Source organism: Triticum aestivum, chromosome 4A (genome assembly GCF_018294505.1).
Source record: "Triticum aestivum cultivar Chinese Spring chromosome 4A, IWGSC CS RefSeq v2.1, whole genome shotgun sequence".
NCBI lineage: Eukaryota > Viridiplantae > Streptophyta > Magnoliopsida > Poales > Poaceae > Triticum > Triticum aestivum.
In genome coordinates, this window is record NC_057803.1 from 491,928,673 (window position 1) to 491,951,569 (window position 22,897).

At 45.9% G+C, this 22,897-nt stretch overlaps 1 protein-coding gene across 1 annotated transcript; it reads left to right on the forward strand.

Annotated features, from left to right (window-relative positions):
- The first annotated feature begins 2,742 nt into the window (after positions 1–2,742).
- Positions 2,743–6,551, forward strand: LOC123086545 (protein transport protein Sec24-like CEF). The gene is made up of 3 exons (XM_044508304.1): positions 2,743–3,900; positions 4,093–4,167; positions 4,252–6,551. Exons 1-3 carry the CDS (start codon positions 2,866–2,868, stop codon positions 6,373–6,375), a joined length of 3,234 nt encoding a protein of 1,077 aa, XP_044364239.1. The 5' UTR covers positions 2,743–2,865; the 3' UTR covers positions 6,376–6,551.
- The last annotated feature ends 16,346 nt before the right edge of the window (positions 6,552–22,897 follow it).

Sequence of the window (22,897 nt, forward strand, 5' to 3'; positions counted from 1 at the left end):
CGTAGTCACACTCGATTCAACTAAAGTTGGAGAAACAGACACCCACTAGCCACCTGTGTGCGAAGCATGGCAGTAGAACCAGTCTCATGAACACGGTCATGTAATGTCGGTCTGGGCCGCTTCATCCAACAATACGCTAAATCGAAGTATGACATGTTGGTAAGCAGTATGACTATTATCGCACACAACTCTTTGTGTTCTACTCGTGCATATAACATCTACGCATAGACCTGGCTCGGATGCCACTGTTGGGAAATGTAGTATTTCAAAACTTTCCTACGATCACGCAAGATCTATCTAGGAGAAGCATAGCAATGAGCGGGGAGAGTGTGTCCACGTACCCTCGTAAACTGAAAGCGGAAGCGTTTAGTAACGCTGTTGATGTAGTCGAACGTCTTCGTGATCCAACCGATCAAGTACCGAACGCACGACACCTCCGCGATCTGCACACGTTCAGCTCGGTGACGTCCCTCGAACTCTAGATCCAGCTGAGGCCGAGGGAGAGTTTCGTCAGCACGACGGCATGGTGACGGTGATGATGAAGTTACCGACACAGGGCTTCGCCTAAGCACTACGACAATGTGACCGAGGTGTAAACTGTGGAGGGGGGCACCGCACACGGCTAAGAGATCAACTTGTGTGTCTATGGGGTGCCACCCTCCCCCGTATATAAATGAGTGGAGGAGGGGGCCAGCCGGCCTCATGGGTTGCGCCCCAAGGGGGGGAATCCTACTCCTACTAGGAGTAGGTTCCCCCCTTTCCTAGTCCAACTAGGAAGGGAAGGAAAGGGAAGAGGGAGAGAAGGAAAGGGGGGCGCCCCCCCTCCCAATTCGGATTGGGCTTGGGGGGCCGCACCCCTCCATTGGACCGTCTCCTCCTCTCTTCCACTAAAGCCCATGAAGGCCCATTAACCCCCCGGGGGTTCCGGTAACCCTCGGTACTCCAAAAAATGTCCGAACTTATACGAAACCTTTCCGGTGTCCAAACATAACCTTCCAATATATCAATCTTTATGTATCGACCATTTCGAGACTCCTCGTCATGTCCGTGATCACATTCGGGACTCCGAACAACCTTCGGTACATTAAATCACATAACTCACAATACATATCATCATCGAACGTTAAGCGTGTGGACCCTACGGGTTCGAGTACTATGTAGACATGACCGAGACTCATCTCCGGTGAATAACCAATAGCGGAACCTGGATGCTCATATTGGTTCCTACATATTCTACGAAGATCTTTATCGGTCAAACTGCATAACAACATACGTTGTTCCCTTTGTCATCGGTATGTTACTTGCCCGAGATTCGACCATCGGTATCATCATACCTAGTTCAATCTCGTTACCGGCAAGTCTCTTTGCTCGTTCCGTAATGCATCATCCCGTAACTAACTCATTAGTCATATTGCTTGCAAGGCTTATAGTGATGTGCATTACCGAGAGGGCCCAGAGATACCTCTCCGACAATCGGAGTGACAAATCCTAATCTCGATCTATGCCAACTCAACAAACACCATCGGAGACACCTGTAGAGCATCTTTTTAATCACCCAGTTATGTTGTGACGTTTGATAGCATACTAAGTGTTTCTCCGGTATTCGGGAGTTGCATAATCTCATAGTCATAGGAACATGTATAAGTCATGAAGAAAGCAATAGCAATAAATTAAACGATCATAGTGCTAAGCTAACGGATGTGTCTTGTCCATCTCATCATTCTCTAATGATGTGATCCCGTCATCAAATGACAACACATGTCTATGGTCAGGAAACTTAACCATCTTTGATTAACGAGGTAGTCAAGTAGAGGCATACTAGGGGCACTCTGTTTGTCTATGTATTCACACATGTACTAAATTTCTGGTTAATACAATTCTAGCATGAATAATAAACATTTATCATGATATAAGGAAATATAAATAACAACTTTATTATTGCCTCTAGGGCATATTTCCTTCCTGCGTGACACCGTCCAATTGACGACTCGCATACTATCCTTCCTTGAACTCAATTCTGCAACAGGAGCTATGCTTCTGAAACATACGCGGTGTTGCAATGCTTTATGACGGGTCTACGTTTTGCAAAAAACTCTTCTTGTGAAGTTTTTGTGTAACAAGACCTTAGTTACAAGAAAAAATGCAACAAAACTCAGTTGCAAAAAAATGCAACAAAATTGTTGTTGTAAAAATATTTTGCAACAAGACCTGTGTTGCAGAAATAATTCCGCAACAAGACCCGTGTTGCGGTAGTGGAGACGCGTTCGGCCGATGCGGTAAATCTGACGGCTCGCGACCCGGCTGATATTTTAAAAAGATCCGCTGGCTGACGCGTAGCACGCCCAATAAATAAATGTACGAGAAAAAGAAAAACTCTCATGTTGCGACAAGTGGTGCACATGTAGTGTGACACTTCTCGCAAGCTAAGAACGTGTGAGTGACCTTCGGAAGGCGTTCTGTTTAATATTTTTTTTAGAAGTGAGTTCTGTTTAATTAGTGATTTCTCTGTTTTATAGCCCATAAATAGAAATTAATTCTGGATCTTTTTTAAAGGAAGCTAATCGTGCCGTGCCGGGCTGGCCCGTGTACCGCTACCTCAGGCCCAAGCACGTCCCGTGCCGGTCCGCCAAGCACGACCTGTTGGGCCAGCTTTACTCCGATGGGAAGCACCCCCACCCTCTCCTTTTTTTTTTTTATGAAGGGACCCCTCCCTTATTTTTAGCGTCCGGGTTAAGTGTTTCCTTTTGTCTGGACGGAGTAGGAGGGAAGAGTCACGTTGTACTCATACCCGGCGTGTTCTCCCCAGATCCCGATCTGCGCTGTCGATTGTTCTCGCCGTCGCCGCCTCCGCCGCCGTCGCCTCCCATGTCGAGGCCGCCGCCCCCTTTCACGCCGCAAAACCCTACCCCCGCCCCCAACCCTGGGGGTCCCGCCTCCACTCTCCCGGCTTCCTTCTCCAACCTCCAGATCTCGCGCGCTCCACCGCCATCTGCTTCCGCCGGGCCGCCGCCAGGGGATGGCCCCGTGCCGTCGTCGATCCGAGGTCCGCAGGCACCCCCTCCTGGCGCCCGCCCGTTCCCTGGCAGTCCGCCGCCGCCGTTGCAGCCGGGCTCGCTCTTCGCCCGGCCTGCGGCGCCGGTCCAGCAGTCCCCTCCCTTTGGCGGTCCACCCGCGGCGTCGCTCCAGCAGTCCCCTCCCTTTGGCGGCCCACCCGCTGCGCAGCCGTTGCAGCCGCAGCAGAGATCTCCCTTCAACGGCCCGCCGTCCGTGCTGCCGCTGCAGGTGCAGCGAGCACCGTTCGGAGGTCCGCCTGGGGCACCCCAGGCTCGTCCGTTCGGTGGCCCACCTGCTGCGGTGTCGCAGCCTGCTCCTTTCGGTGGCTCTTCTGTAGCAACAGCTCAATCAGCTCCGTATTCAGCAGGTCCGCCACCACCGTTTGGCGGGCCGCCTGGGGCAGTGCCTCCTCCGGCGTACTCCGGAGGGAAGATCCCCCCGTTTGGGGCTGCACCGGCGCCCTTGCAGCAGGGTCCTTATGGTGGGCCTCCCCAGTTTGGGGGGCAGAGACCAGGATTGCAGCCTCCGCCATTTGGGGCTCAGACTGCTCCTGCATCTCAGCCACCGCCGTTCATGGGGGTTCCTGGGGCTAATGCACCATCATTTGGGCCTCCAGGGTGGCAAGGGCAGGCACGGCCAGGAGCCGTGAGAATGCCTGGTGGCATGCCGCCTAATGCACTAGGCCACGGGATGCCGTCCACGCCCACCATGCCATACTCTCCCCATGCTGGAGCCCAGGTCTCTACGCCATCCAACATTGACCCTAATCAGATTCCGCGTCCTATCGCCGAGACATCAGTCATCATTTTTGAGACCCGGCAAGGTGGCCAAGCAGCAGTTCCACCGGTATGTCTATATGTAACTAGAAATATCTGTGTCTGCTCTGACAATACTGATTCCAGATGTTTCTCAATAACTATACTTGTTAATGTTGTCAAACAGCATTGGTGCTGATTGTAGGCTGCATCAAGTGAATTTAGATGTTTCTCAATAACTTTACTGGCTAATTTCATCTAACAGCATTGCTGCTGATTGTAGGCTGCATCAAGTGAATTTATTGTGAAGGACACCGGCAACTGCAGTCCCCGTTTGATGCGGTGCACCTTGAATCAGGTTCGATTTGTTTCAGTACTCTGTTCTCTCCTTTGATCACCATAACTTCCCTTTCTAAACTGCTTCGTTTCCCTGTGCTGTTAGATACCATGTACAGGTGATCTCTTGACAACATCAGCAATGCCATTGGCTTTAATGGTGCAACCTTTTGCTCTTCCTCATCCTTCTGAGGAGGCTATCCAGCTCGTGGATTTTGGGGAGATGGGCCCTGTCAGGTGTTCTCGCTGCAAAGCATACATAAATCCTTTCATGAGATTTGTTGATCAAGGGAAAATTTTCATCTGCAACTTATGTGGATTTAGCAATGATACTCCAAGGGAGTACTTGTGCAACTTAGGGCCTGATGGTAGGCGACGTGATGCTGATGATAGGCCTGAGTTATGCAGAGGAACAGTTGAGTTCATTGCCACCAAGGAATTTCTGGTCCGGGAACCAATGCCAGCTGTGTATTTCTTCCTTGTTGATGTCTCCATGAATGCCGTACAGACTGGTGTAACTGCTGCGTCTTGCAGTGCAATATCCCAGGTTCTTTCTGATCTTCCTGAAGGTCCCCGAACGATGGTTGGAATTGCGACATTTGATTCAACTATTCACTTCTATAGTCTGAAAAATGCTCGACAACAGCCTTTGATGTTTATCGTTCCCGACGTCCAAGATGTGTATACTCCACTTCAGATGGACTTAATTCTCCCAGTTTCCGAGTGCCGTGATAGTTTGGAGCAACTTCTGGAGAGCATCCCCAGCATGTTTGAGAACAATAGGGTTGCTGATTCAGCATTTGGGGCAGCTATGAAGGCAGGTTTCTTAGCTATGAAGCCCACTGGTGGAAAGTTGCTTGTGTTTCAGTCAGTGCTACCATCAGTCGGGACTGGCTCATTATCTGCAAGGGAAACTGATGCTAGATCTAATATTTCGACTGGAGATAAGGAAGCACATAAGCTCCTGCAGCCTGTTGATAAGACACTCAAGACAATGGCACTAGAATTTGCTGAGTATCAAGTTTGTGTGGATGTGTTCCTTGCCACACAGTCATACACAGATATTGCTTCGATATCAGTTGTTCCCAGTACCACTGGTGGCAGGGTTTACTACTACTTCCCATTTTCTGCTGTTTCTGATCCAGCCAAACTCTTCAATGATCTCAGATGGAATATCACTAAACCCCAGGGATTTGAGGCTGTCATGCGTGTCAGGTGCAGTCAGGGCCTTCAAGTTCAAGACTATTCTGGCAACTTCTGCAAGCGTGTTCCTACTGATATTGATTTGCCTGCGATTGACTCCGACAAAACCATAATGGTTACCTTCAAGCATGATGATAAGTTTCAGGAGAACACAGAATGTGGTTTTCAGTGCGCACTTCTTTACACCACGGTATATGGGCAAAGAAGGATAAGGGTCATAAATATTTCACTTCCATGCACAAGCACACTCAACAATCTTTTCCGATATGCTGATCAGGAAGCACAGTTTACTTATGTTGTTAAGCAAGCTGCAAATGGCATTCCATCAAGTTCTCTGTCCCAAGTTAGGGACCAGGTGATAAGTACCTGCATCAATATTCTCCAGTCCTACCGAAAACATTGTGCATCTGTAAGTTCTTCTGGACAGTTAATTCTTCCGGAGGCTTTAAAACTTCTGCCTTTGTATACTCTGGCCTTGATTAAAAGCATAGGACTGAGGAATGATGGGAGAGTAGACGATCGGTCCTATTGGGTCTCTGTTGTCTCCTCAGTTTCTGTGTTATTAGCCATTCCATTGGTGTTTCCTAGGATGATTGCTCTCCATGATCTTACATCAAGGGATGATGAGGATTCCCTTATTCCAAATCCCCTTACTCTCAATAGTGAGAATATACAGGATGATGGGATTTATTTATTGGAAAATGGCGAGGATGGTTTTATTTATGTTGGAAATGCGGTGAACCCTGCCACCCTGGAGCGAATATTTGGTTTCTCATCTTTGGCTGGTGCACCAAACCTGTTGGCATTGGAGCAATTTGATAATGCATTGTCCAGGAAAGTAAATGAAGTTGTGAACGAAATAAGGCGACAGAGATGCTCTTACTTGAGACTGAGACTGTGCCGAAAGGGCGACCCATCTGGAGATTTCTTCCGTTCGCTGCTGGTCGAGGACAAAACACCTGGTGGCCTTTCCTATGTGGAGTTCCTCGTGCATGTTCACAGGCAAATCCAGAGCAAGATGACCTGAGGTGGCCCGCTTCATTGGTGTGATATTTTGGTTGGTAGAGATCAAGAAGAAATTGATTCCCGCATGTGGGTATACAAAGATTACATGGACCGTTTTTCTTTCTGAAAAAAGAGTTGTACTCGTACTTAATTACCCTGTTTGTACTGAGATTTTCATATAAAGGCTTCTTCGTGGTATGGCTTGCAGTGCTGTTTTTATCCCTACACGCATGCAGTTGTTAGATAAAGCGTATATATTTGGTATGGTTTCCTTGTCTACTCGAGAGACTTTTCTTGGTCTTCTACAGGCTACAGCCCCACAGCTCATTAATCCTGTATCCATGGTGTATCATGGGAACATGGAGTGGCTGGAAGATCATTTTGGTAGTTCTTACAATAGTGAATACATAAAACTCACGCTGTCAGAACTTTATTTTTCTGTTCAGAAGACATAAGTTGACTATCTTCCACAGCTTGCCTTGGGTTTTGTGTTGGCCAGGGAGGTTTGCCACTCTGCCCCCTCTCGTTGCGGCCTGGGTCAACTGGTCCCCGCCGCTGATTCAACCATCGTGGAGTGGTGGCTGGAAAGCCGTGCACTGATTCTAAAGCACAGCGGAAAGGTTCCCATTCCCTTGCTCCTCAACGTTTGGATGCTTTGGAACCAGTGAAACAGCTGCGTCTTCCAGCGCTCGAGGGTCGTTGCCCGTGAGCATCAAAAGCTTCGAGCTATACTATGGTAGATCTCCGGTGCGTAGGGATTGTCTGATATTTGGAGATGGGGCTCATGTGTCTCTAGGTAGGGTGTGGTCGTGTTCTCCATCGGTGTTTGCTTGCCCACCGTCTATCACTGTGGTGCGGTTTGTAACCGTGGCATGCTGTAAAATCATAGTTTAAAAAACCAAACCGGTGAGATTGTCGGTTCAGGTTTTTACATGCCATAGAATCATAGTTTAAAGAGATTGTCAGTTCAAGTTTTTACACGCCGGTTCGTTGGTTCAATTGCTGGTTTTTTAAGGCGTAAAATAAAACAATTTTTATAATAACATAGCGGAAAAACAATTCGAAAGAGTTGTGTTCCTTCAATTAGACGTCAACATGGTCTTGACGAGTTACTTATTGGCCTGAATTTATGCTTCGGCCTCACCAGTAATTGAATCCTGATGCACGCACCCTATTTTTCTAGATCAGTTGTACATTCACTTGTTTTCTAGTCTGGTTTTAATTAAAAAACCGCCTGGTTTAGCCCGGTTCAATCTGTTTTCTCTGGTCCATTGCAAGAACGGTCTTTTTGGCTTAAAAGACCGGCAGGGTGCGCGGTTCTGGTTTTTTCTTGTCGGACCATCGGTCCAGTCCGGTCTTTTAAACTATGCTCAGAATACTTTGCATTCTCTTTCTTTCTTCTAATACATCGACACACAAAGCTTTTGTGAACACTCTGCGTGTTTGAAAAAAATGTAGAGTAAATTTCCTGGTGAGCTATACTACACTTCGGTGGCTTCCAGCCCGTAGCAGAGTCTATGCGGATGTGGTGGAAGCGGAAGACGTTGCATGATACGGTGCCCCATGCATCAAACTCGTGCGGGTCGTTTTGGTGGCGTGACGTGATTTGTGCAGTTTTGGGTCAGTCCGACCTGATTATACAACCGAGAGGTTCTGCCTGGACCATACCTCCAGATAGTACAAAGTCTTTAGAAAAATTTCTACTTTATGCACTCTCTGGCATCCCTTTGTGTGACTTGTGCACTTATCTTTTGCTACCCTATCCATGACAATTCATAGGTTGGCTGGAAGAAAAGGGTAAGGTAGAAGCTAGTGGAAATTGGTAGCGCTCCGTCAAAATAACCTATTGCCTATGGAACTTTGCAAAGGAAGAAATTGGTAAAAGTGGGAATGGCAAATCCTTTTTTTTTTGAAAAATAACTGAGACTTTATTCATTAGAGATTAGAAGTACATCGTTTGTGAGGATCATTACAATTTCATTTAAGGGTTCCTCAAACCAATCAGCAGTCAAAGAAAATCTAGCTAATCTACCAAGCTCATAAGCTACTTTATTTCCTTCTCTATTACAATGTCCGAATCTAGTAGTAACGAAATCACAGGCGTAATGAAAACAATCGTCGAAAATTGCCGCCGCCGCACCCGCCGATTGTCCTTCATCCTGCATAGTTTCAATCACCTCCAGGTTATCCGAGTTAATAATAAGGCGATTACATCTTGCCTTTTGCGCCAGTGATAAACCAAATTTGAGAGCTAAGGCTTCCCCCATTAACACATCTGTGCAATGGTCAACCTTCCCATTTCCTCCCGTAATGAATCCGCCTCTGTCGTCTCTCAGGACCGCCCCCATCGTGCCCCTAAGCAAGTCGTGGTCAAAAGAAGCATCAACGTTAAGTTTCACAAAACCTCTGGGGGCCACAACCCCCCCTTTTTTATTAGAGGCATTGGGCGATAAAGCATTTACAAAGTTTGTGGTAAGGGCTGGAACCCCCATTGAAATTTGAGTTGCATTTTGCGTTTTCTCCTTGTGCACCAATTTTCGTCTTTCCCACCATAGATACCATGCTGAGACAGCAATCATCTCACACATATTTTTGTAGCCCATCAACCACAATTATTGGTCTGGAAGAAGTAGTAGATATTCCAACATTGCCTCGCCAGCACGATCGACTTCGCAAGCTTTATCAATAATGTCATCCAACCCCAGCCTTTTCCAAACCTCCTTTGCTTTACTGCACCGAAACAACATATGCTTTGTACTACCTCCGTTCGGAAATACTTGTCCAACGAATGGATGTATCCAGATGTATTTTAGTTCTAGATACATTCATTTGTATACATTTCCACGACAAGTATTTCCGGACGGAGGGATTATCTTCTAAACCCCCAGAGCAAGTAGGGCAAATGGGCGAGACCTTCATATGTTTGTTAGCGAGCGTAACCCGACATGGGAATGTTCCATGAAGCGTATGCCATATAAATATTTTAACTTTTGCCAGACAAGCTAACTTCCATATCTTACTCCAAACGGGGTTAACTGCGGTTCACCCCATTCCATTAGAGTGTCTTAATTTGCTGCCATACTGATGATCCCACTCGACAGAGTAAGCTGATCGAACCAAGAACATACCATTTTTCGTATAACTCCAAGCAATGAAATCTGGCATATCATGTTGCGAGAGTGGAATTGAAAGAATCTGTTGTACATCGATGGGCCACATAGTTTGTCTAATCAAATCTTCATCCCAGTTATTGGAAACAGGATCAATGAGGTCACCTACCTTAGTTAACAGTTGTCCCGCCTTAGGCGTTAAACTTTCCTATTGGCACAACTTGGGATCCAGACGTCTTTCCAAATATTGATGTTTTGTCCATTCCCCACTTGCCAAATATAACCACATTTCAGGGAATTTGTGCCTGCCATAATGCTTTGCCAAGTAAAAATGATCCCTTCCTTAGCTTGGAGTTCAACAAATCACCATCGGGGTAGTACTTAGCCCTTAGGATAGAAGCACACAAGGAATCAGGATTATCCAAAAGACGCCACGCCTGTTTGGCGAGCAATGCTAGGTTGAAAGAGTGAATATCATGGAATCTCATTCCTCCTTGATTTTTAGGTACACACATTTTCCATGTAACGCCCCGAGACCGATGCGCTAGGTGTCTTCCAGTTATTCGTTGTTGTTTCCTTGTCATTCACTTGCGTGTTGCATCTTGCCATGTCATCATCCGCATTGCATATGCATATTTTTCAAAACTTGCATTCGTCCGGGTCTCTCAGTTCTTTCCGTTGTCCGTTCTGAGCCCAGACACACTTGCACGCGCCCGCGGCATGTCCGAAATAGTATTTTATAAGTAGCCGGTAAATGTTCTCGGAATGGGTTGGAAGTTGGCATGCGGCGTTGTTATGTTGTAGGTAGGCCGCCTGCCAAGTTTCATCGCATTAGGAGTTCGTTTGACACCCCAACGGATAACTATAGCGGCAGTATAACCGGTTTATCGTTGGACGTTTTCGGTCTCCGGAAACCTTGCCGGGCTGCATTTCCATCTCTCTCCTCTCAGCCCAACCCACTCTCCACATCCCACCTAACCCAGCTAAACCCCTTCTCTTGATCGGAATCGTCGGATCGCGATCGGATGCACCGAAACGCTCCAAAATCCCCCTAACCTAGCCCCCCTTGTTATATATAGCAAGTCTTCCCCTCCATTTTTTGGCAAACCCTACCCCTCCTAGCCTCCTCCCAACTCCAACTGTCGCATCTTCCTCGAAATCCGCGCCCAACCGCTGCCCCGCCGCCATTTGTCACCAGCGCCGTCGCTTCCCTCCTCAAATTCCAGTCGGACACCTCGTCCCTGCAACTTGGCGCGTAGCCATTGGTTGCGCCGCACCTAGCGCCGCCCGTGGCCAATCGGGCGATGCCACATGCCCTCCCCAGCGCCTCCCACAACCGCTAGGCCCGCCGAGCCCGCGTCAAGCCCGTCCGAGCCCATTTGGGCCCGGAACCGTGCCACCGCCCGCAGCGCAGGAGCGCCCGCACCCCGAGTGCCTCCTCCTGCCGACCCGCTCGCCGGAGCCTCGCTGCTCCCGTGCCGTAGGCCGGAGCCGCCGCCGACGACCTCTCAGGCTAGCCCAGTCGCCCCGCCTCTCTGCTTCCTTCTCCTTCCCCTTCGGCTTCCCTCTCTAAACTCTTTCTCTCTCGAAGGTGCCTCGCCGCCGCCCCTAGGAGCCTGCCATGACCGCCGCCGTCTGGTCCCGTGCTCCGCCGCCTTGCTGTGAGCTGGCGCCGGATCAGGCCGGGAGACAGGCGGACCCATCCATCCCCGTCGACCCCTGGCCTCCCCTGCTCGCCTACGCCGCCGCCTCGTCTTGGACCGCCGCCGGCGTCCCTGCCATGGCCTCCTCTCCAACGAGCACCTCGACTCGTGCCTCGCTCGACCGCTCGCACGCTCGTTGACCAGCTCCAGCGCGTGGACCGGCCCAGCGCTCCAGCAAGGCCCACTGCTCCATCGACATGTGCCATGGTCCATGGTGAGCCGCCCCCAGCGCCTGCCATTGGTTTGGCCCATAGCCAGTTTCGGCCCATGTTTTTTTCCTGAACGAATTTTTCTAATATCCATGAGTTTGGCAGTTTTGCAGAAAAACCCTCCATGTTCATGCATTTAATAACTCATCATCCGTGCACCGGATTAAAATGTTTTATATATGTAAAATGCTTAAATTTTGTCTAGTTTCATAATATGCTGCTTTCATGCATGTTAAAAATGTTTAAATTTTTTTTGTGTTTATTTTGCATAATGCCATGTTAAATGATTTATTTCATAACTTAATAACCGCAGCTCCAAATTTAATAAACTTTATATGTAAATGGTGTAGAAAAATGCATAGTTAACATGATGTACTTAATTTGCATGTTTAAAAACTCTAAAATTATGTTTAGGGCAGAATAGTAGCTAATTCGAAATATGCATATGAGGATTTTTCGGAATTGTTGTTGTTGTTTCCGACCTCATTTAAACTTGCTAAAATGTGTAGTTTACTTATGCTTCACCTCTTGCCATGTTTAACAACATTTAACATTGTTGGGTACATAACAGGAGAGAACTAAATAAATGTATGTGGTGTTTCGTCAATATGCAACTCGTTGCATATTAAGCTCCGCTTAACTTGTAGTGTTGTTTGTGCACTTTGCCATACCTCTTTAAACCGGACATGCATCATACTTGATTGTGCATTATGCCATGTTTATGTGATGGTTGTTTACCATGTTGTTTGCTCCTCTCCGGTGGTGCTTCTTCTTGTTAGTTCCGGTAACGATGCGCTTGTGAGGATCCGTTCGACTACGTCTGTTTGTTTTCTTCATGGACTCGTTCTTCTTCCTTGTGGGATTTCAGGCAAGATGACCGTACCCTCGATATCACTTCTATCTTTGCTTTGCTAGTTGTTCGTTCTACCGCTATGTCGCGCTACCTACCATTTGTTATATCATGCCTCCCATATTGCCATGTCAAGCCTCTAACCCACCTTCCTAGCAAACCGTTGTTTGGCTAGGTTACCGCTTTTGCTTAGCCCCTCTTATAGTGTTGCTAGTTGCAGGTGCCTTGCAGTTTGTTCCATGTTGGAACATGGATATGTTGGGATATAATATCATCTCTTATTTAATTAATGCATCTATATACTTGGTATAGGGTGGAAGGCTCGGCCTTATGCCTGGTGTTTTGTTCCACTCTTGCCGCCCTAGGTTCCGTCATACCGGCGTTATGTTCCTTGATTTTGCGTTCCTAACGCGGTTGGGGTTATGGGACAGTTCACTTTGAATAAAACTCCTCCAGCAAGGCCCAACCATGGTATTACCATTTGCCTCACCACCACCTATATTTTTCCCTTGGGAGTCGCGCTCCCGAGGGTCATCTTTATTTTAACCCCCCGGGCCAGTGCTTCTCTAAGTGTTGGTCCGAACCGGGCATCCTGCGGGGTGCTACCTCTTGAGCACTGCGTTGGTTTTCCCTTGAAGAGGAAAGTGTGATGCAGTAAAGTAGCGTAAGTATTTCCCTCGGTTTTTGAGAACCAAGGTATCAATCCAGTAGGAGATCACGCTCGAGTCCCACGCACCTACACAAACAAATAAGAACTTCGCAACCAACGCGATAAAGGGGTTGTCAATCCCTTCACGGTCACTTACAAGAGTGAGATCTGATAGATATGATAAGATAATATTTTTGGTATTTTTATGATAAAGAGAAATAAAGATGCAAAGTAAAATAAACGGCAATAGAAATAACTAAGTGTTGGAAGATTAATATGATGGAAGATATACCCGGGGGCCATAGGTTTCACTAGTGGCTTCTCTCAAGAGCATAAGTATTACGGTGGGTAAACGAATTACTGTCGAGCAATTGATAGAAAAGCGAATAATTATGAGAATATCTAGGTATAATCATGTATATAGGCATCACGTCCGCGACAAGTAGACCAAAATGATTCTGCATCTACTACTATTACTCCACACATCGACCGCTATCGAGCATGCATCTAGAGTATTAAGTTCATAAGAACAGAGTAATGCTTTAAGTAAGATGCCATGATGTAGAGGGATAAACTCATGCAATATGATATAAACCCCATCTTTTTATCCTCGATGGCAACAATACAATATGTGTTATTTGCCTTTCTATCACTGGGATCGAGCACCGCAAGATTGAACCCAAAGCTAAGCACTTCTCCCATTGCAATAAAGATCAATCTAGTATGCCGAACCAAACTGATAATTCGAAGAGACTTGCAAAGATAAACCAATCATACATAAAAGAATTCAGAGGAGAATCTAATATTGTTCATAGATAATCTTGATCATAAACCCACAATTCATCGGATCTTGACAAACACACCGCAAAAGAAGATTACATCGAATAGATCTCCAAGAAGATCGAGGAGAACTTTGTATTGAGATCCAAAGAGAGAGAAGAAGTGATCTAGCTAATAACTATGGACCCGAAAGTCTGAAATAAACTACTCACACATCATCGGAGAGGCCATGGAGTTGATGTAGAGGCCCTCCGTGATCAATGCCCCATCCGGCGGAGCTCTGGAAAAGGCCCCAAGATGGGATCTCTCAGGTATAGAAGGTTGCGGTGGTGGAATTAGGTTTTCGTGGTGCTCCTGGATATTTGGGGGGTACGTGGATATATATAAGAGGAATAAGTACATCGGTGGAGCAACAAGGGGCCCACGAGGGTGGAGGGCACGCCCAGGGGGGTAGGCGCCCCCTGCCTCGTGCCCTCCTTGATCGTTTCTTAACGCCCACTCCAAGTCTCCTGGATCATGTTTGTTGAGAAAATCACGTTCTCGAAGGTATCATTCCGTTTGAACTCCGTCTGATATTCCTTTTCGGCGGAACTCTAAAATAGGAAAAAAACAGCAATTTGGGTTGGGCCTCTGGTTAGTAGGTTAGTCCCAAAAATGATATAAAAGTGTAAAATAAAGCCCATTGATATCCACAATAGATAATATAATAGCATGGAGCAATCAAAAATTATAGATACTTTGGAGACGTATCACGGGGCCACCTCGGGGAAACTTGAGGGCTGGTTTTACTCGTAGCTTGACCTATCCGGTGTGCCCTGAGAACGAGATATGTGCAGCTCCTATCGGGATTTGTCGGCACATTCGGGTGGCTTTGTCGGTCTTGTTTTACCATTGTCAAAATGTCTTGTAACTGGGATTTCGAGTCTGATCGGGTTGTTCCGGGAGAAGGAATATCCTTCGTTAATCGTGAGAGCTTGTGATGGGCTAAGTTGGGACACCCCTGCAGGGTTTAAACTTCCTAGAGCCATGCCCGCGGTTATGTGGCAGATGAGAATTTGTTAATATCCGATTGTAGAGAACTTGACACTTGACTTAATTAAAATGAATCAATCACGTGTGTAGCCGTGATGGTCTTTTTCCGGCGGAGTCCGGGAAGTGAACGCGGTCTTGTGTTATGCCTGAACGTAAGTAGTTTCAGGACCACTTCTTGATCACTCTAGTTTCACGACCGTTGCCTAGCTTCTCATCTTACTCTTATTTGCGTATGTTAGCCACCATATTTGCTTAGCACTTGCTGCAGCTCCACCTCTTTACCTTACCCTACCCATAAGCTTAAATAGTCTTGATCTCGCGGGTGTGAGATTGCTGAGTCCTCGTGTCTCACGGATACTTCCAAAATAGTTGTAGGTGCCGATGATACCAGTGCAGGTGACGCAACCGAGCTCAAGTGGGAGCTCGATGAAGATCTTGATAGTTGTTTTGTATCTTTTCCGGTTGATCAGTAGTGGTTCCCATTGGGACGATCGGGGATCTAGCATGTGGGATTGCCTTCCTTTATTTTGGTTTCATAGTCGGACCTTGATTGTACTCTAGATGATGTATGTTTAACTTGTTATTTGTGTGAAGTGGTGATTGTAAGCCAACTCTTTATCCCTTTCTTATTCAGTACATGGGATTGTGTGAAGATTACCCCTCTTGCGACAAAACCACCATGCGGTTATGCCTCTAAGTCGTGCCTTGACACGTGGGAGATATAGCCGCATCGTGGGTGTTACAAGTTGGTATTAGAGCCATCCCCGACTTAGGAGCCCCCTGCTTGATCGAACCACTAACGTTGTTGGGTCTAGAACAAAATGTTTTGAGTCTTAGGATTATATATATCGGAGAGTAGGATTCTTTTTACTCCTCAGTCCCTTCGTCGCTCTGGTGAGGTCTCCCGGCGTAGATGTTTTGACTTTCCTCTCCTCAAATTTCACTAAAAAAATTTAGGATCACGCGGGTATCTTGGAATCGTTCCGATATTCTTGTGATGAGAACATTGTTCTTGGTGCCTCCTGACACTTAGGGGTTGTGGCAGTGTCCCGGGGAGTTGAGCTCCGAGGTGTTGTCGTCACAATTTTATCGTTGCATTTCTGGAATGCATGAGTTCGTCGACATTGAAAATCTCTTTTATGCAGTTGTTGGTGAGATAACCTCGACGCCACCCAGTACTGGGGCGGGAGTTCGGGAGTATTGCCATAACTCGTATAACGGATGCTTTTTGAAGGTTGAGGTACACGATTTCCGAAGGTTTCTTGGTTATGTGTTGAAGGATGGATACAGCTAGATGTAGGGATTGTTAGTTTGGGTGAGATATTATGCTTCCCCTGTATCCCCAACACCTGATTGCATAACAAGAAAGTTTCGAGAGTTTATAGGTGGGAATTCAAGTAGCTCCCAGGATATCTTTCCAACAGATGCATGATATGAGATTGGGGTTCGACGTCTAGTGGTCCACCTATCCACGGTTGGTTTTACAGTGGTCTCGTTGTGTCTTAAAGAGTCCTTGGCTATGCTAACTCGGGGACGATTCGTATGTCATGTGCACTTCCTTGTACATGATGGTGTTGTAGGATCGAGCCCGTGTGGGCCCCACCACGAAAATTTCAGACGAAATCTCTATCATATATTTTTTCCGGCTTATTTTGCAAGCCAATCCTTTGTTTTGTTTTCAGTTGTGGTATTCAAGTTGCTTCAAAGTTAGTGTTGATTCCATACCTTTCCTAAGCGGTGTTCTCATATTCCTATGTGAATAATAATCCTTCTTGATCATCGAGTTTGTCATCTCAATTTCTTCTCAACCGGCGTGATTCTCTTCAAGTTAAGTCGATCCCTTCAACATTTGCAAGATCATTTATCACTTCTTTTCAATGGTGTATGTTTCAACCGTCCCCAGTTTCCTTTGTTTTCCCGCCCTCCCACCCTTTTTCTACAAGGACTCAGATTTCTTGATCAAGTATCCTTTTATTAATGGGAAGTCTCTCCATTCTTTTTCATCAACGTTCTTATCCGGTGATTCTTAGGAAGATACTAACAGAGCTTCAAGTTCATTATTCTTCGTTCTTTTTTCTTCTCTGGTGGATTCAATTCAAGCTTTGTTGATCATATCCTTTCCTCGGTTCAAATGCTCTCTCGTGCCGGTGCACCTCTTAATCATTCACTTCTTGCTATTCATTTGTTCTGGAGTGCTGAAGATGTCTCAGAAGGCTCGTCTTTTCATTCAAGATCCGTTCAACCTATTTCGAGGTTGTTATCTCATTCAAGCCATTTAATTCAACCAGCATAATCTTCCTTTTAAATCATTCAACGGTGTTTCTCTTGAGTGGGCCATAACCCACATGTCTTTCCCAGGATCTTATCCGACTCTTCTAATTTTCCCGGAGCTTCTCAAATTCTTTCAAAGTTGACGTAAGAATGAATTATCATCAGTCATATGTCTTTCTCCAAGATCTTTCAAATTCTTTTCATCATTGGTTCAACCTTTCTAATTTTCATCCCGGAGTATCTCAACAATTCGTGGTGGTGTTTCTCGTCATCATCCTCTACATTTGAAGACCGAAGAAGAGTTTTTCCTCCAAATCTTATCCGTTCTCTCAGAGATGCGAAGTTCAAGCTTGCTGCCATCCTCTCATAACTGTTTTCGATTGTGGGAATTCTTTTCACCCATCCGGAGCAATTCATGAGTCTTTTTAGTTTGATTCTTCGGAGGCCATCATTTCAGAAGATTTATTCGTTCTCAACATTTAGCCCTCATTCCCCAATTCTACCGGCCGGTGCATCATTCAAACATCCTCTAATCGGTTCATGATCTCTCCGTTTTCATGTATCTAAATCCCCCCAGGTATCTTCTTTCGTTTTTCCAATTCTTCCCGGTGAATTGTGCCTTTGCTACTTTCATTTCCAGTTCTTACGACGGTTCATTCAAGAATTCTCTTCCGTTGTTATTGTATCAATTCATTCGTTCTTTCCAAATCCTACCGGTGGTTCGTTGAAGTCCTTCTCATGTTTGCGCTATATCTCTCTTAATCCTTTCTATGAGAATAAGTAGTATGCCAAATTCGTTGCTTGTCATCAATTTTCATCAATTTAAATTGATGAAGGATAAACACATAGTAAATCTTATTCTTGTTTTCTTTGAGGTGATTCAATTCTTTTATTCTGGAGTTCATTCATGATATCAATTTATCGGTGCTAAGTTCTTCATCTTTCTTTTCTAGAGTTCCAAGTTTTCCGCATTATCTGGTCGCGAAGCCCCATCTAAATCATCGCAAGGCTTCACCTTGTGTTTTCAACTTCTCTTTCTTTTTGATCATTCTTTTATTACTGGAGTTCTTCATGGAGTCTACATGGTGGTTCGTCAAGGATTCTTTTCATTCTTCAATTGTTCTTCAAGATATCTTTCAAAGTTATGATCCACCAAGCTAGACTCAAAATTAAACAGGGTGCTCAACACATGTTTTGTTTTGAGGAGTTCAAGTATTCTTCATATTGCATTCTGAAATGCAATTCGTTCTACTTTATCTTTCGAGGTGGTGTTATGTCACTCTTGACAATTTTCCTTCGTGTGTCATGATTCAACAGTTGTCAAGAATGAGATAGTTAAACCCATCAATTTCTTTGAGCATGAGCTCTTCTCAATCCATCAATCTCTTCGTTGGAGTTATCTTGGGTTATATCTCACCTAAAGCCTTCCCTAAGGAATGTTGCTAATTATGGTGCTATTTATTGATCCAAGTTTCCTCCTACTCTCGCGGTGAAAGAAGTTTTTTCCATCTCTTCGTTCCTTTTAGCTAATCAATCTTTTGGTAGTGGCAGAATTTCACCTCAAGTTTTGGGATGTTTTCCATAAGCTCACAACAAGTTTATTCTTTTCATTGTTCATTTCCCAACAACTCCATCCAATCCTCTATGGAAGGATGCTTTCAAATTCATTTGACGTAGAAGATGTTGTTTTCTTCTTTGTTACTTTCAGTCTATTCTATCTTTTGTTCCGGAGGCATTGTGATGTTGCACTCTTTGACCCATCATCCCATTTTTGTCAAAGATCATGCTCTTTCCTTTGCCTATCCATTCAACCAGAGTGTCGTGCCCTCTTTTCAAGCTCTTCCGATTCTATCAAGTTTTGCCTCCCTTCTCAACCGGAGTGCTGTCTGAAATCTTTCTTACCCCTTGTGCCATTCTTTCAATAGTTCCGGAGGCAGTGTGCTGTTGATTTCGTATCCTCTCATCTTGTAAAATTCATGTTCAATTCCTTCTATTTACAGTCGGAGTGCTGTCCAAATTTTATCATTCTTATTCCTTCTCTATCTTGTTTTAACCGGAGTGTTGTCGTAATTGATCTTTATCATTACTTGTACATCTCGTTTCAACCGGAGTGCTTGCATGTACTTCTTGTTCATTGTAACCCTTTTCTTATGTCTTTCAACCTACAAGGTTCTAGTAATGTTCCTTGTTCCTCTTTTCTAATGGAGTGTTTTCAACTTTGTTCATCTTCATTGCATTCTTTCATTCAATTTGTTCAACCTCTCAAGGTTCATGGTTTCACTCGTTTGTCCAAGAAGCAACTTAGTTTACCTCTCCTCCTCCTTTTTCTGCTTCCCTCCGGTGCCATCCTAGATCTCGGAACGAGATCCTCTTGTAGTGGTGGAGTGTTGTAACACCCCGAGACCGATGTGACAGGTGTCTTCCAGTTATTCATTGTTGTTGCCTTGTCATTCGCTTGTGTGTTGCATCTTGCCATCTCATCATCCACATTGCATCTGCATGTTTTTCAAAACTTGCATTCGTCCGGGTCTCCCAGTTCTTTCCATTGTCCGTTCTAAGCCCAGACACACTTGCACGCGCCCGTGGCATGTCCGAAATATCATTTTATAAGTGGCCGGTGAATGTTCTCGTAATAGGTTGAAAGTAGGCATGCGGTGTTGTTATGTTGTAGGTAGGCCGCCTGCCAAGTTTCATCGCATTCGGAGTTCGTTTGACGCCCCAATGGAGAACTATAACGGCAGTATAGCCGGTTTATCGTCGGACGTTTTCGGTCTCCGGAAACCTTGCCAGGCTGCATTTCCGTCTCTCTCCTCTCAGCCCAACCCACTCTCCACAGCCCACCTAACCCAGCTAAACCCCTCCTCTCGTTTGGAACCGTCGGATCACGATCGGATGCTCCGAAACGCTCCAAAATCCCCCTAACCTAGCCCCCCTTGTTATATATAGCAGGTCTTCCCCTCCATTTTTGGCAAATCCTGCCTCTCAGGCTAGCCTGTCGCCCCGCCTCTCTGCTTCCTTCTCCTCCCCCTTCGGCCTCCCTCTCTAAACTCTCTCTCTCTCACAGGTGCCTCGCCGCCGACCCAGGAGCCTGCCATGACCGCCGCCGTCGACTGGTCCTGCACTCCGCTGCCTTGCCGCAAGCTGGCGCCAGATCCGGCCGGGAGACGGGCGGATCCATCCATCCCCTCGACCCCTGGCCTCCCTTGCTCGCCTACGCCACCTCCTTATCGTGGACCGCCACCGACGTCCCTGCCATGGCCTCCTCTCCAATGAGCACCTCGACCCATGCCTCGCTCGACCGCTCATTGACCAGCTCCAGCGCGTGGGCCGGCCCAGCGCTCCGGCAAGGCCCACTGCTCCACCGACCTGGGCCATGGTCCATGGTGATCTGCCCCCCAGCGCCTGCCACTATTTTGGCCCATAGCCAGTTTCGGCCCATGTTGTTTTTTTTCTGAACGAACTTGTCTAATTGAAGGAAATATGCCCTAGAGGCAATAATAAAGTTATTATTCATTTCCTTATTTCATGCTAAGTGTTTATTATTCATGCTAGAATTGTATTAACCGGAAACATAATACATGTGTGAATACATAGACAAACAAAGTGTCACTAGTATGCCTCTACTTGACTAGCTCATTGATCAAAGATGGTTATGTTTCCTAACCATGGACATGAGTTGTCATTTGATAAATGGGATCACATCATTAGGAGAATGATGTGATTGACTCGACCCATTCCGTTAGCTTAGCACTTGATCGTTTTAGTTTACTTCTATTGCTTTCTTCATGACTTATACATGTTCCTATGACTATGAGATTATGCAACTCCCGATTACCGGAGGAACTCTTTGTGTGCTACCAAACGTCACAACGTAACTGAGTGATTATAAAGGTGCTCTACAAGTGTCTCCGATGGTACTTGTTGAGTTGGCATAGATCGAGATTAGGATTTGTCACTCCGATTGTCGGAGAGGTATCTCTGGGCCCTCTCGGTAATGCACATCACTATAAACCTTGCAAGAAATGCAACTAATGAGTTAGTTGCGGGATAGTGCATTACGGAACGAGTAAAGAGACTTGCCGGTAACGAGATTGAATTAGGTATTGAGATACCGACGATCGAATCTCGTGCAAGTAACATACTGATGACAAAGGGAACAACGTATGTTGTTATGTGGTTTGACCGATAAAAGATCTTCGTAGAATATGTAGGAGCCAATATGAACATCCAGGGTCCGCACGCTTAACGTTCGGTGACGATCGGTATTATGAGTTTATGTGATTTGATGTACCGAAAGTAGTTCGCAGTCCCGGATAAGATCGGGGACATGACGAGGAGTCTCGAAATGGTCGAGACGTAAAGATTGATATATTGGACGACTATATTCGGACATCGGAAAGGTTCCGAGTGATTTAGGTATTTTTTGGAGTACCGGGGAGTTACGGGAATACGGGGAAGAAGTATTGGGCCTCATGGGCCAAGTGGTGGTAGAGAGGAGGCAAGGCGTGTGCCCCCCTAGCCCAAACCGAATTGGACTAGGGGCCCGGCCCCCCTTTCCTCCTTTCCTCCCTCTCCTTCCTTCTCCCTCTCCTCCTTCTTAGGAAAGGGGGGGTCCTACTCCTACTAGGAGGAGGACTCCTCCTCCTGGCGCGCCCTACAGGGGCCGGCCGGCCTCCCCCTTGATCCTTTATATACGGGGGCAGAGGGCACCCTAGAACACACAAGTTAATTGTTACAAGCCGTGTGCGGTGCCCCCTCCACCATAATCCACCTCAATCATATCGTAGCGGTGCTTAGGCGAAGCCCTGCGTCGGTAGCAACATCATCACCGTCATCATGCCGTCGTGCTGACGGAACTCTCCTATGAAGCTCTGCTAGATCGGAGTTCGTGGGTCATCATCGAGTTGAACGTGTGCTGAACTCGGAGGTGCCGTGCGTTCGATACTTGGATCGGTCGGATCGTGAAGACGTTCCACTACATCAACCACGTTCTCATAACGCTTCCGCTTACGGTTTATGAGGGTACATGGATGATACTCTTCCCTCTCATTGCTATGCATCACCATGATCTTGCGTGTGCGTAGGATTTTTTTTGAGATTACTACGTTCCCCAACACTAATATCCAGGAGTTTGGCAGTTTTGCAGAAAACCCCTCCATGTTGATGCATTTAATAACTCATCATCTGTGGACCGGATTAAAATGATTTATATATGTAAAATGCTTAGAATTTTGCCTAGTTTCATAATATGATGCTTTCATGCATGTTAAAAATGTTAAAAATGTTGTTTGTGTTTATTTTGCATAGTGCCATGTTAAAATGATTTATTTCATAACTTAATAACCGTAGCTCCAAATTTAATAAACTTTATATGTAAATGGGTAGAAAAATGCATAGTTTAACATGATGTACATACTTTGCATGTTTAACAACTCTAAAATTATGTTTATGGCAGAACAGTAGCTAATTCGAAATATGCATATGAGGATTTTCCGGAATTGTTGTTGTTGTTTCCGGCCTCATTTAAACTTGCTAAAATGTGTAGTTTACTTATGCTTCACCTCTTGCCATGTTTAACAATATTAAATATTGTTAGGTACATAACGGGAGAGAACTAAATAAATGTATGTGGTGTTTCGTCAATATGCAACTCGTTGCATATTGAGCTCCGCTTAACTTGTAGTGTTGTTTGTGCACTTTGCCATGCCTCTTTAAACCGGACATGCATCATACTTGATTGTGCATCATGCCATGTTTATGTGATGGTTGTTTACCATGTTGTTTGCTCCTTTCCGGTGATGCTTCTTCTTGTTAGTTCCGGTAACGTCGCGCTTGTGAGGATCTGTTCGACTATGTCCATTTGTTTTCTTCATGGAATCGTTCTTCTTCCTTGCGGGATTTCAGGCAAGATGACCGTACCCTCGATATCACTTCTATCTT